A 12,283-nucleotide genomic window follows, 5' to 3' on the forward strand; every position below is an offset into this window, starting at 1 on the left:
AACCTACTGCTAAAAGTAAGTGAGTATCTCAAATCTGTATTCCAACCAGTTTCAGTGTCCGAATCCAATAAATTTAAATCACAGCAGTTAGATGTCAGGCCATGAAATCTGGGGGGAAATGCTTCCCTGTATCGTAACAGTAAAACGGAGCGGCCGAGCAGTGCAGTGACTCAACGAGCAAAATGCCAACCCGTAATCAGAGAGAACACAGGAGGAACAAAAGGCGAAAACGTCCTCACTCAGTCAGTACAAGAACCAAACTCCCCATTGCTTCTGCTCCATGAAATAGTCTAAAACTACTGGTTTGAGAAAAGTAGAGCAGCTGATAAACAAGCAGTTCTCTGAGATTAGAACCATTAAAGCCTGATAACTTTTTATCTGCTTGTTGATAGCGAGTGATTCTTAAAGCTGTCTCCTTATTTGGGATGTTTATAGATATTTTGCCAGGATGGATTCTTTGATGCCTTGCATACGAGCACGCATTTAGCTTTTACCGTAGTGGGCGCAGCCTCCTCTGTCCAAGCCTTTTTCTTTTCCCTTTTTTATTTCAAAACCAAACTTCATCAGACATGAATTACCTTTGTGCTCCTCAGGCACGTGTGGCTGAAACAACTATCCAGTTAATGGAGGGAGCAGGCGTCCGCACACAGAGAACACAGTTGTTTTCCTAAGAAGCTGAGATCACGTGCAGCAAAAAACTGGCCATAAAACTGACTGTCCTTCAGATAACATCCCCCTGAATTCATATACTTGTCATTCACATGTGCACAAGCTCAAAATTGTTTTAAAAGTTTAAAAGGACAAATGTCCCTAACTCCTTACCTCAGGCTCTCCCCCTCACAGTTTTTGGAGGATAGCCAAAAGATGATGTGGTCTAACTTGCCTCAGTCTTTTAGGACTATTAAGAATCCCAAAAGCAGCCTGTGTAGTGTGTTAATTTTTGTAAGGACAGTAGAATCACAGCTATTGCGTGACCTGTATTTTCCTCTACTCAGAGCACGCCTTCTTAATTGTAACGAGTAATAAGCAGCAACGAATATGAGGGCGATAAAGTGGAATACTTGTAAGTGATTCTGAGCACGCATTCCTGAATTAGGGTCAGATCTGGAGGTCAAGTTGAGGGAGTACAGTCCTGTGTAAGACAGCACAAGTGGTGGAAATTAGTGACAGAAACACAGAGAAAAGCTGATGTGGCCTTAGACCCAGCTGAGACTGATCTCCTCCCTGAGCGGACATCAGCAAACCAACAATCAATGGCAGTCATACAGTTTGAGATGAGAGCGCCCAACCAGGAAGATGACTTCATTTTACACACACACAGATCTGTTCAGTTTCAGAGATCCCTTTGATACCCCCTCAGGCCCTATGCTTTTAAACTAATAAAGCTAACATGAAGCTAAACTGAGTGAATAATGCTTGAGCAAAAATGCAGAGAGGCTACTGGCTTGAGGGCAGTCAAAGGCCACTTTACACAGGAACTTGTTCCACTCAGAATACAGACAGCTTGATTTCTGCAAAACACTGAGCAAAGCCGATCAGTGCCCAGGTTTCAGAGTACATGATGGGTACAGAAAACCCAGTCCTGTGGCTCATGCAGCTCAGTTCCTCATCAATGCCATTAGCCAGAAATAGTCACTTATAAGAAAAGCGAAAGAAGCTTCTCAAATGACAATCTGAAATAACTAAGCCATGAAGTTTATTCCTAATTCTTATTATTTAGAAGTTGGCTTAGTCCTGAAGCATGAGAATTTATCATTTTTTTTAATCTTGCATAATGCGATGTTTGCATGGATAAAGCAAATACACGTGATAATCCAGTAAAGACAACCTGCTAAGCTCTTTAGCATCAGTGAAACTTAATGGCAATGAGTTCCACAGATTAACTGTGCATTTTAAAAGACATTTTTCTTTATCCATTTTACATTCTCAGTCTTTCTGTTTTACAGACTGTATTATGGGAGTTAAGACAATAATGCATGATTAAACATTTCTTAATCTAAATTTATAAAATAATAAATGGTAAAATCCTTTCCAATTGCTCCTCGGTGATACAAATCTTCACCTAAAATGTTACCAAAGTCCTTGCTTAATGAACATACATAATTTCCCATTCTGTTAGCATGGAGATGTTCTAGAGAAAAATCTCACAAAAGTTTTTCATTGATGAAACAGGGTAAGATGGTGAATGCTTTTGAAAGCACTGTTGAGCACTGCTGAGGAAGGTAAATAAACCTTGCTGATATCTAGAAAGAAGCAAATCAAGATAGAGTTGGGGAGAAGGAGGACTTGATACCTGAACTTTTCAAGTGAGAATTCCTCCAATTTCAGTAGACTTGCTCAAGCAGGAATTTTCTTTTCAGCTATAACACCTTTGAATTCTCCTCACCAATTTATGCAAGCTACACTTAAAAGGTTTTGGACTCAGGTGAGAACCTTACCTTAAGACACAAGAGGTCCTCTAAACTGGGAAGGACTTTGTTTTAAAGAGGCCTACTGTGATTTAAAAGATTTTGTTCTCAAGTAGGTTCCGAAGCAGCTGTGGAATCTGCAGGATTGGATCAATGACAATGAGAAAGGGGAATGTGGCAGTGGTGGTTATTCCTGCCTGTCTCTGGCTGTGATCCTGATCTTCATATATGACTACATTTTTGAAGAACAATCATTGCAGTTGTTTTTACTGAGTAATCTGTTACAACACTCATATTCCTTTAGATACACAGAGCACTCGGAGTAATTTCATGGCTCCTGTCCGACCGAATCAAGACAGCCTACACGTAAGCTCCAAGCTCCATTCCCTAAGGTGTTCAGGTTCTCAAGGTCCAAGCCACAGATGATGTCCACTGTGGCACAGCCCTAACCCCAGTCACCTACATTTTTTTCCTTAAATAACAGAAATTAATAAAAAACCCACTGAAGAGAGAACCCATTTAGGGCCTTTCAGGTTTTCACACTCTAAATCACCTCACTGGAATTGTCTTTCTCCACTGCCTGTATATGGAAATCTGATGCCTAACTCGGCCTCTTGAAATCACATTTGGCTTACTGTAATTTAAAAACGGTGTGAACACTCATCAGCGACCCCAAGGCAATCAGCACAACAAAAAGCATTTGAGTATCCCTTTTACTACTGAAATGCTTCCATGGCAGGCAGGAACTGTGTAAGTTTTTCGCCAATTTTCTAAAAGATTCTCATCCATCACTGACATTTATGTTTATGTCAGGAGCAGCAATCTGGCTGGAAGATACTCAAGGTGTACTATTTGTAGTGTAAGTGTGGCACTGGGGTAAGATTTGAAGGATAAAAAGACACTTCCAAAAGCTTTGATATCTATGTCCTCTGATAAGTATAGAGCCCCTGAAAGTGTCCAGTGAAATGCTCAGGGGCTATTTTAACAAAAAAAGGCCTTAAAAGAACGCAAATTGCTGATGTAGTGTGTAAATGCAATGGAGAAGCAAGCTTTTTAAAAAAAACGTTCAAAACAAATCTTTAAAATATGTATAAGCACTTCACTCCTTTTGGAAGCAAGATAGAACAACAGGATTGTTGTAGCTATGAACAACAGAACTCATATCGATTGATTACAAGCTCAAATCTTTCCTTATCTAAACCAGAATCGAATGAATATACAGACCTCACTATTTGAAGGAATTATTTCAGTAAACATACAGTTTTATCTTTAGTTCATCCAAGTCTGGCCCAAAGATCCTATAAAGCAAAGTTATGGCTGACTTGTAGCTATGAAAAGAAACTATTCAGTTCAATACGTAACTGAGATGGAGACGGCTGCGCACAGATCGGTTGTCCCTTGATTTACAAAGGCACTGCCATCTAAAACAGTGCTGAATGAGGTTTTAGTTCAGCTCTGGTGTGGTTTATGAAGACAGGAAAGAAGAATCAGAAGGCTGTGCTGCAGTTTTCTTTTAGGAAATGTGTCAATCTAAAAAGCTGCTGCTGGGTATAAGTGGTGATCTCTCAATGAAGAAGAGAAACCTTTATCTTGTCAAACTCCAATAACAGCAGTCTGATCCACCAGATAACAGAGCCTTCAAAGAATCTTTTTTTTAAACTTCTGTGTGGATTCCACACTGTGCTGTACCACTTTCATCAATTACAGTGACTTAGGCCAGAAATATCATGTTATTGTTTTAGAGGTCAGTTTTGGGTTTTGCCCGAGAACAACTGCTGCATCATGAACTACAGGAGTTCTAAGAACACCTGCTCTTCACTCCAATTACTGATAAAGCTGATGTGACTGCTGATTTTTAGCAAAAATTAATCTATCTAGAAATTTTTGGTAAATTTAATACATTAGTATTTGCTAGCTCCTTTTGAACCACCATATGTGCATCCTGGCATCAAAAGAAAAACCAATCACATGGATAAAACAAAACCAAGTTCTTTTGTATAACAGAGATAGTTTTCAGCTTTCCAAAGAACTGAGTATTTTGCAAATGCTGTTCAAAGGGAAAAACTGACCTTTCTAGTGATTACTTTAAATACCTTCAGCTCTGTTTTATGTTATCAATCTTCAGCAGCTCTGTAACCCATTGCAAATTAAGGAAATATTGTATATTAATTTAATTTTCTTTCAAGACCCTCCAGTAATCCAACATTTTTAAAGCTTATCTTATTTTCCAGGTCATCAGTTTGGTTTTTCAGTGAGCTTACTGTTGTTGGCATTCTAAATTAGAAAAGTGGCACGTTCATTGATTGCTATCTTCATGTCTTCTGTTTTCCTCTAAGCCTCTGCAAGCTTAACAGAGATTTTAAACATCTTTTCCATGCACATATTTTAGCCTGAATTAACACTAACCTCCTACTAACACCTGAAGAGTTTACACAAACCAAGTAGAGCATCTCATCTGCTACGTCTCCCGCTTGTGCAAAAGTGGAATTTGACAATCCTGATTCTCACCTACTGGGATTATTACAAACAAAAGGCAAAATCCTTAAACAACAAAAAGACCCCACTTAATTTTTTGGCACTATAAGGTTTCACTTGGTCTCTTTAACAATATTAAAAATGAAGTGAAAAGCCCAAATAACTTAAGGCATCAAATCGCATCAAGGCAACTGAATATAATAACTGAAGGATAAAGATAACCACTGTCCAGCGTTCCTACAATGTATTTCTCAGCATGTCGGCTTATTTTCTTTGAAATTTGTAGAAACCATAGCACAATACTGTTAGAAAGAAGAAATTCTAATTCTAATTTGGAAAACTCCAATTTTCACCAGGGAAAATTGTGAGATGGTGTTTTAACCAATTTATGATGTGCAGAAAAATACAGAGTAAACATACTTTTTGGAATAACTGATGAGACAGGACAGAATGACCACTTGCCTTCACTAGTAAGGGCAGAAGGTATCCCAGTAATAATGCAAAAATATAAACCACGGCACGAGCACCATCTCTAGGGCACTCTCAGAACAAGTGCCAACCATGACCGCAGCCATTAGCCTGGTACTGCCCTTTTACCACTGGGATAAGCAGCTGCTCCTTCCTGACTGGTCCCCCTCTCAGATCAGTGAATTGATCTGGCTGAAAAATAACTGCAAAGTTATTTTTTCACTTGGATCGCTTCCCTGGTCTGGTTCACCACAGGTGACCCCATGAACTGTCTTGCCAGCACAAAAAGTAGGGCACTAAGGAGGTGGGAGCAAGTGAATCTCCTGATGGCAATGGATTTGGTAATGCTGCTAAAAAAAAATAAAAGTTGGTACAATCTCGTTTTCTTTAGGTTCCCCTGGAGATAATAGAAAAAATGGGTTCCTTTAGAGGGGGTTGAGAGCACAAACTTGTCCAGTCCTTTTAACTTGCTCTCTAAAGCTGCCAACTTTTCCCCATTTAATTTAAGGTAACTCTAGAGATACTAAACTCCTATCGAGGGTTATTCTAGCCCTGAGTGCATTCCCCGCTGTCTTCAGCCTTAAACTAATATGCACTGTAAATGGAGGGACACCCCCTTTGTCATTGCCCACACCCTGTATTACTGCCGTACTGTACATCTGGCAGAGATGCTGAATGCTTACAGTTCCTACTGACTTTAATAGTTTGTGAAAGTGCTTAATGTTTCTGAGACTCACACCCACAAGTAGTACTCGGATTTTTTCTTTTTAAACTCGATTTGCTAACTTTCTTGTACTTTTCTTTTTTCTTTTTTTTTTTCCCCCCAATAAAATTGTTGATCCTGAGATTGCATTTCATCCAAGTCTGCAGAAACAGACAATACTGTATGGTTTTGCAGACCATCCTGTCTTGTATTTGCGGCAATTACTTCAAAAGTAAATCTACAGAAACCAGCTTTACATCATACTATGATAAACCCTGTCACCACCGTACATTACAAACCCCAAAGCTGTCCACACCTGACAGAATGCGAACAGTTTGAAAAGTAGTCCTGTTCTTCATGAGAGTGCTGTATCAGTGTTCCCAAGATGCGATATAAAAGTGATTTAATTACACTTGGTGCAAATGGTCACTCTTGGTTAGTTTAAGACATAGGTATTTTACTTTAAGACAAGCGGCAATCAGTTGATGGTAAAAAAGTATGCTCACACAGATTTCTATTAGTTTCAGTCAACTTTAAAACCATTTTAACTAAAAATCAATGCAAGTTTCTTGTATAGGCAACACAGAAGAAAAACAGCACTGCCATGATGCGTTTTCTGAGGCTCACACATAGCTCAACCGTTACAAAATTTTTCATTTCCTACCACTGGGTTATCATTATAATGAATTAAATAAAGCAAGTTTGAAGGTATTTTGGAATTGTTTTGTATAATAACATTGGAAGACATATTCTAATACATCCACAGCTTTGGTCCGCACTCAGTGAAACACATACTATGCCTGCATATATGAAATGCATACTGTGCCCATCGCTATGCTAGAGTCTCTAGCCCTCTTAGGTTATGCTCTGTCATGAGCTGTAGGAACCGAGTCATATGTTGAAAACAATGTGTCTCTGGAAATAAACATGGCTCCTCTGTGAGAAACAACCAAGAAAGCAGGTGTACCCCTGACAACGGAACAAACAGACCTTTGAACCAACAGACAGACCTAAACCGTTCAACTACCATGAACTTATAGGAGTAAAATAAGTATCTACTGGCCAAATATTTTCACAGAAACAACGAATCATTTTAGTAAATTCTGATTTAAAAAAAATTAAAAATTAAATCACTGAACAAAATTGTCGGGCAGAAATGGAGTGACCAGCTCTACTGAATCCAATACTGTCGGGGGACAAAGTATATTCATCGCTATAGGTCTTGCAAAACAGAGATAGATTATTTTATACATAGTCTAATTCGATTATTACTTTTTTTACATGGTTTATTTTGGGAGTGCTGTAGTGATGTTGCAGTGTAGCATCGAGTTAATTGGCATCTCTTGTATTGCTGGGTATGTGAGGTAAAGCTAGCGCACCACCTTTTATGAGTCTCAGATCTTTTAATTTCTATTATACTTTTCGATAGTTGCCTTTATTTCTGCAGAGAAATTCTTTAGTTTCCTATAACATAAGAACACTTTCTTAACCTAGAAATTCAGGAAAATCTATCAGATTAAATGTAACATGGCTATTGTGACATATTAATGAACCTGCAATACAAACTCCAAATATCAGGTACTACTTCTAGTAATTTTTTTTTAATCTTTTCTGATCTCCAGTAAAATAGAAACATTTAAAGAATAGCTTTAAGTTACCTAAAATAAATATACTTTGAAAAAAATGACACTTAATGTAACAAAACTCCTTAATTTCTCCCCTTTTCAGCAGTCTATATAGGACAGTTCACAACTGAATAAACGACTAAAAAAGATAAACAGATTACCTGGGGATTTTCTTGGGAATCTGAGGTGGTGATGAGTGGCTCTCTATTTTCTGTTCAGAGCCCTCTGGAAACTTTTCCTGCGTTTCTCCTTTGTCTTTTGCTAGTGCGTCTGCGATCGCAGACTCCGCTCCACTCTTGTTTTGATGATCAGCCGTTGGTTCAGCTTGTGCCGGTTCACATCTATACATGAAAACGATCGACGGCTTCTCGCTGGAGTCTGACTTTGCCTCACTGAACCAGTGATGACGTTGAACTGGAGGAGGGGGGAGCATATGTATAACAGTTCCATCAAGACCCACCAATTTTCCTTTCTCTCTTTCTTTCTCTTTATCTTCCTCATCGTCCGTTTTCCTGCGGCGGAAGAAGCTCTTAAATGATATCCAGCGTTTGGGTTTTGCATCAGCAGCTCGCCGGCCTTCTGAATGAAGGATCGACTCAGCCTCTGTCGACCTGGTGGGACTGTTTGGCTTGGTCCAATTGCTGAAATGTTTTTGCAACAAGTTACTCGCATGATAGGGTGAAGAAGTGGACCGTGGAGGAGGAAATGGCGGTGCCTGCTCTGTTTTGGGACTTGTGGTATTTGGGGTGGCTCTCACTGGCTTTGGAGAGTGAGTGGCAACTGGCTGTGAAAGTGAATCTTTCTGCATTTTCATGGCAGTGTTTTCTACCGTCTTGGATGACTCTATTTCAGATTGTGATGTAAACAGAGATTTGGGTCGTACCAGGGTGGTTTTAGTAGCATCTGCATCAGGGGGTAAGGAATACAGTTCTTCTACACTACAAGACTTGGGTCCAGACTGAGGCGTTCCTGGAGGAGACTGCGGAGGCTGGATAGAAGCCACAATCTGTGATAGCACCGTGCTCGCGTTCTCTCTACCACTGCTGCTGCCAACAGAAGCCTCTGGTGTTACATCTGTTTTTGCTGCAGGCTCGTGTGTTGTCTTTTGAGCTCTTGATGGGGAGCTGTGGTCAGAACTATGACTTCTCTGTGGTGATATCGGACTTTTACTGAGACAGCTATTAAACTCTTGGACCTTTTGAGCCACAGAACCCAGCCTACATTCAGAGCTATTAGTCACCCCCTTCGCTTGGGAAAACTCAGCGGGTTTACTTCCTACGGCTTCAGTCATTTTGCTTTCTGTTTCTATTTCTTCATAGGTGTGGCTTATTACGCTAGTAGTTTTATCTTTGATAGACAGCTCTCCGCTGGTCCCTAGAAAACTTTTATAGATAGCCAGGTTATCATATGCATTTGGATTGATTACAATAGGGACTTTAACAGCATTTTTGGAACTCTTAGCATAGGTGGGCTCATCATGAATGATAATAGGAAAAGGTGGCATGCCAGCATTATTGTAGCTGTTGAATTTTATCTCAGATAAATTGGGAGACTTAACTGGGATCGTTTTTGAAGAAATGTTTGTAGCTGTAGGTGAAGTAGGAGCTGACTTGTGGCTTGTCTTCCTAGGAGGAACAGAAGGTCCTGAGCTGTTAGCAATTAACTCCACCTTAGGTATCTTCTGTCGTGGACTAGTACTAGAAGTCCACACTTCTTGATATCTGATTGCGCTGGACTTTTTCAGATTAGCATTCACTCGTACAGGTGATGCTGCGGAGGATGCAATAGGTGTGCCTGGAGTTACTGGTGAGCTTGGGTTAGACGATATATTTTTGGTTTCTGAGGTTTCTGTCTGATTCTCTTTACATTCATTGGTCATGGCAGCTGATACATCTACCACGGTATATGGCTTGCAAACTGGTTGTTCCATATTCACCACCCTGTAAGGTTTAGCTTGCTCTTCCACAGGCACCAAATTTATAGTTACGGCTTGACCAGCAACATCTGAAGAACTTTTAGTCTCTTGCTTATCAGTCTGCACAGCAATTTTGCCATCCTTCTCTTCCAGTCGAAGTGCAAGGACTGCCTTGTGAGTTTCTGAACTTTTCGGAACACTTCTGGGAGTTTTTGACACATCCTTCACTTGTTGATTATCACAAAGACTTTCATATTCTGGTTCAATCAATTTGAGGTCCTGAGGAGTACTAGGAGATAACCCTCCATTACAAAGCTTCTGTGAAGAACTGCTGGTTGTTCCAGAACGAGACTCTTCTGTCAAAGAAGAATCAGGAGATGTAGAATCGGAAGATACCATGCTCTGCATGCTCTCTTGCCCATAAAGAATCACAGTCTCTTCCCCATAACCATTTAAAATTTCATCGTAACTGTCATCATAATCTACTGCACAGATCCGCTGGAGTGACTTGTTCCTAAGGGGCACAGTATTCCATTTTTTGTCAACACAGAACTGAACAGGAGATAGGGTGTTAGCTCTAAAATTAGCAAAGCGAGGTTGGCCCCTCATACGAATTTCCATTGCTAGCAACTCTTCATCACTTTCATCCCAGCTCTCATGCTCTTCTTGCATGCTGCCAAAAAACGTGTCATCCTCACTCTCGTCTCCACTAGAGAACTCTGGATAACAGAAACGTCCACCTTCATTACTTATTACTTCAGTGCTTCCACTCAGAATAACGTGCTTACTGTGTGAATCCTTCATTCCACCCATCATGCAGCTTGGAGGGATCTTTCTTTCTAATGATCTTTTATAACAACTATTTATTCTTCCCAAGAAGGTTTCTCTTGAGTTCATTTCATTTCCAGTTAGCTGAGGTGTGGTATCCAAACCCGCAATCTCCTTCAAAACTTCTGTCAGTCCATTATTATTGTTATTTGGTATTTTGCCTACACCATCATTGTTGCCATAAGGCCTATGAACATGGCTATAACCTTCAATTTCATCTTCATTATTATTGTTCAGTGGTTTTTTGTTCAAGACAGCTTTGTTTCGGTTCCAGCCTGCAGGCACCGATTTATTCTCACAATGATCTGGTGTGCTGATTTCGCCACATACGCCCTGCCCATCTACTACCATCATGGTGGGTTTCACAGCTATAGTGGGTTTCTTTGCCACAGGGGGTCGGAAATTTCCTGTGTTTCTCCCACGATGGCTGTTACTTTGGTTTGCATTGGATTTCAGATTTCCGTGTGAGAGGGGTTTTTTTTCAGATACTGGGGGTAACTGATGCAAGCTTTTGGGCTTGAAGCAGTTCTTACATTCACCAGGTTTCCAGACGTGTTCAGTGAAAGTGTTGCAAGCAGACATTTTCCCAGAGCTTTGTGCTTGATGCCGTGCTGTTCAGTGCATGGTAACAACTTCATCTGTATGTTTCCACTCTGTTCACTTAGTATGGCTGCTGTTCTCAGCAGTGAGCATTCTGAAACACGAAAAAGAATCAGCATAAGAACAGGTAAAAAAAAAAGGTTGATCATTATACCTAACGTTTTCTACACTATGAAGAACTTGGAATAAGCCAGTAGCATTTTGCTGATGTCTTAGCTCTTTTTACCTGAGTTTACAAAACTATGTAACAGAAACACCAAAAAACTTGCAAATATAATTCTTCTCATACATAAAGAATTAAAACTTTGGCAGCTAAGCTCTGTATTACTGAAAGCAGAGAAAGAGAAGCAGCAATGACTGAGAATTTAGAATAATTCTCTTGACTAGTTTAGGACCACTGATCTTTACTTCTGCTCAATAAAACAAATGCTAGGAAGAGGATATAAAAGGAAGATTAGTGCGCGTTGCTTTCAACATAACTTAAACATGAGACAGGAAAGTAAGAGTATGTTTACTCTCCAAAATGCAATTGAGAGCGTTTGTTTTAGCTTTGAATGTGAATGAGCTCAGCTTAACGGACACAACAGGTTCAAGCAATTTCAAACTCTGCCATTTTAGCACTTTTTTCCAGCAGAGTCAAATTATAGTTGGACAGGTATTTTGGTTGAACGACCAGACTGGAAAAGTCAGATAAAAATGCTGTGGAAACCTTTCTAGAAAGTCACTGTTTCTTCTGCTTTAGCTTATAATAGTGGCAATAAGCCATTCTTATAGTCTCAAAACAAAGCCATGGATTTTTAGTCCCAGATTTATTTCACACATAGCTTTTCTACCTAACCCCTCCAGGAATAACAACTGAAAAAGAATCAAAAATCTCTCTCAAAGTGAACCTTTTTATTTCCTGAAACGATCAGTCTTAAGTAAAAAACAAACACGAATCTGCTGTGCTCCATAATCATTGGAGTATCCAGGATTTGAGTTTCATGAATTAATGCCTGAAGATTTTAAGCCTTCTAAGCCAAATCCACAACTCTGGTCTCTGTCACTGTTGCGTAACTCACAATTATTGGGAGACATTTCCTGAGGTGAAAGAATCTGTATGTCCACCGCTACTTCTGTAAACACAGGCATTGAAAAATCAGTAATTTTATATTCTTACAGGCTTTGAGTGAAAATATACTTGCTGATCACATAGGTACACTGAAAGGGTATCAATAAACACATTCAGTTAAAGACTCAGCTCTCTACAGAGCCTGTGGTT

At 39.7% G+C, this 12,283-nt stretch overlaps 1 protein-coding gene across 2 annotated transcripts in view; it reads right to left on the bottom strand.

The window, feature by feature from the left end:
- Positions 1-11,004, bottom strand: part of PEAK1 (pseudopodium enriched atypical kinase 1) — a 34,078-nt gene extending 23,074 nt beyond the window's left edge. For both annotated transcript variants that reach the window (XM_009955032.2, XM_086471710.1), the window contains exon 1: positions 7,841-11,004. In XM_009955032.2, coding sequence (XP_009953334.2) covers positions 7,841-11,004 — 3,164 coding nt within the window. The remainder of the gene's footprint in view (positions 1-7,840) is intronic.
- Positions 11,005-12,283: the final 1,279 nt, after the last annotated feature.

The sequence above is a fragment of the Leptosomus discolor genome, chromosome 11, assembly GCF_034619465.1.
Source record: "Leptosomus discolor isolate bLepDis1 chromosome 11, bLepDis1.hap2, whole genome shotgun sequence".
NCBI classification, from domain to species: domain Eukaryota; kingdom Metazoa; phylum Chordata; class Aves; order Leptosomiformes; family Leptosomidae; genus Leptosomus; species Leptosomus discolor.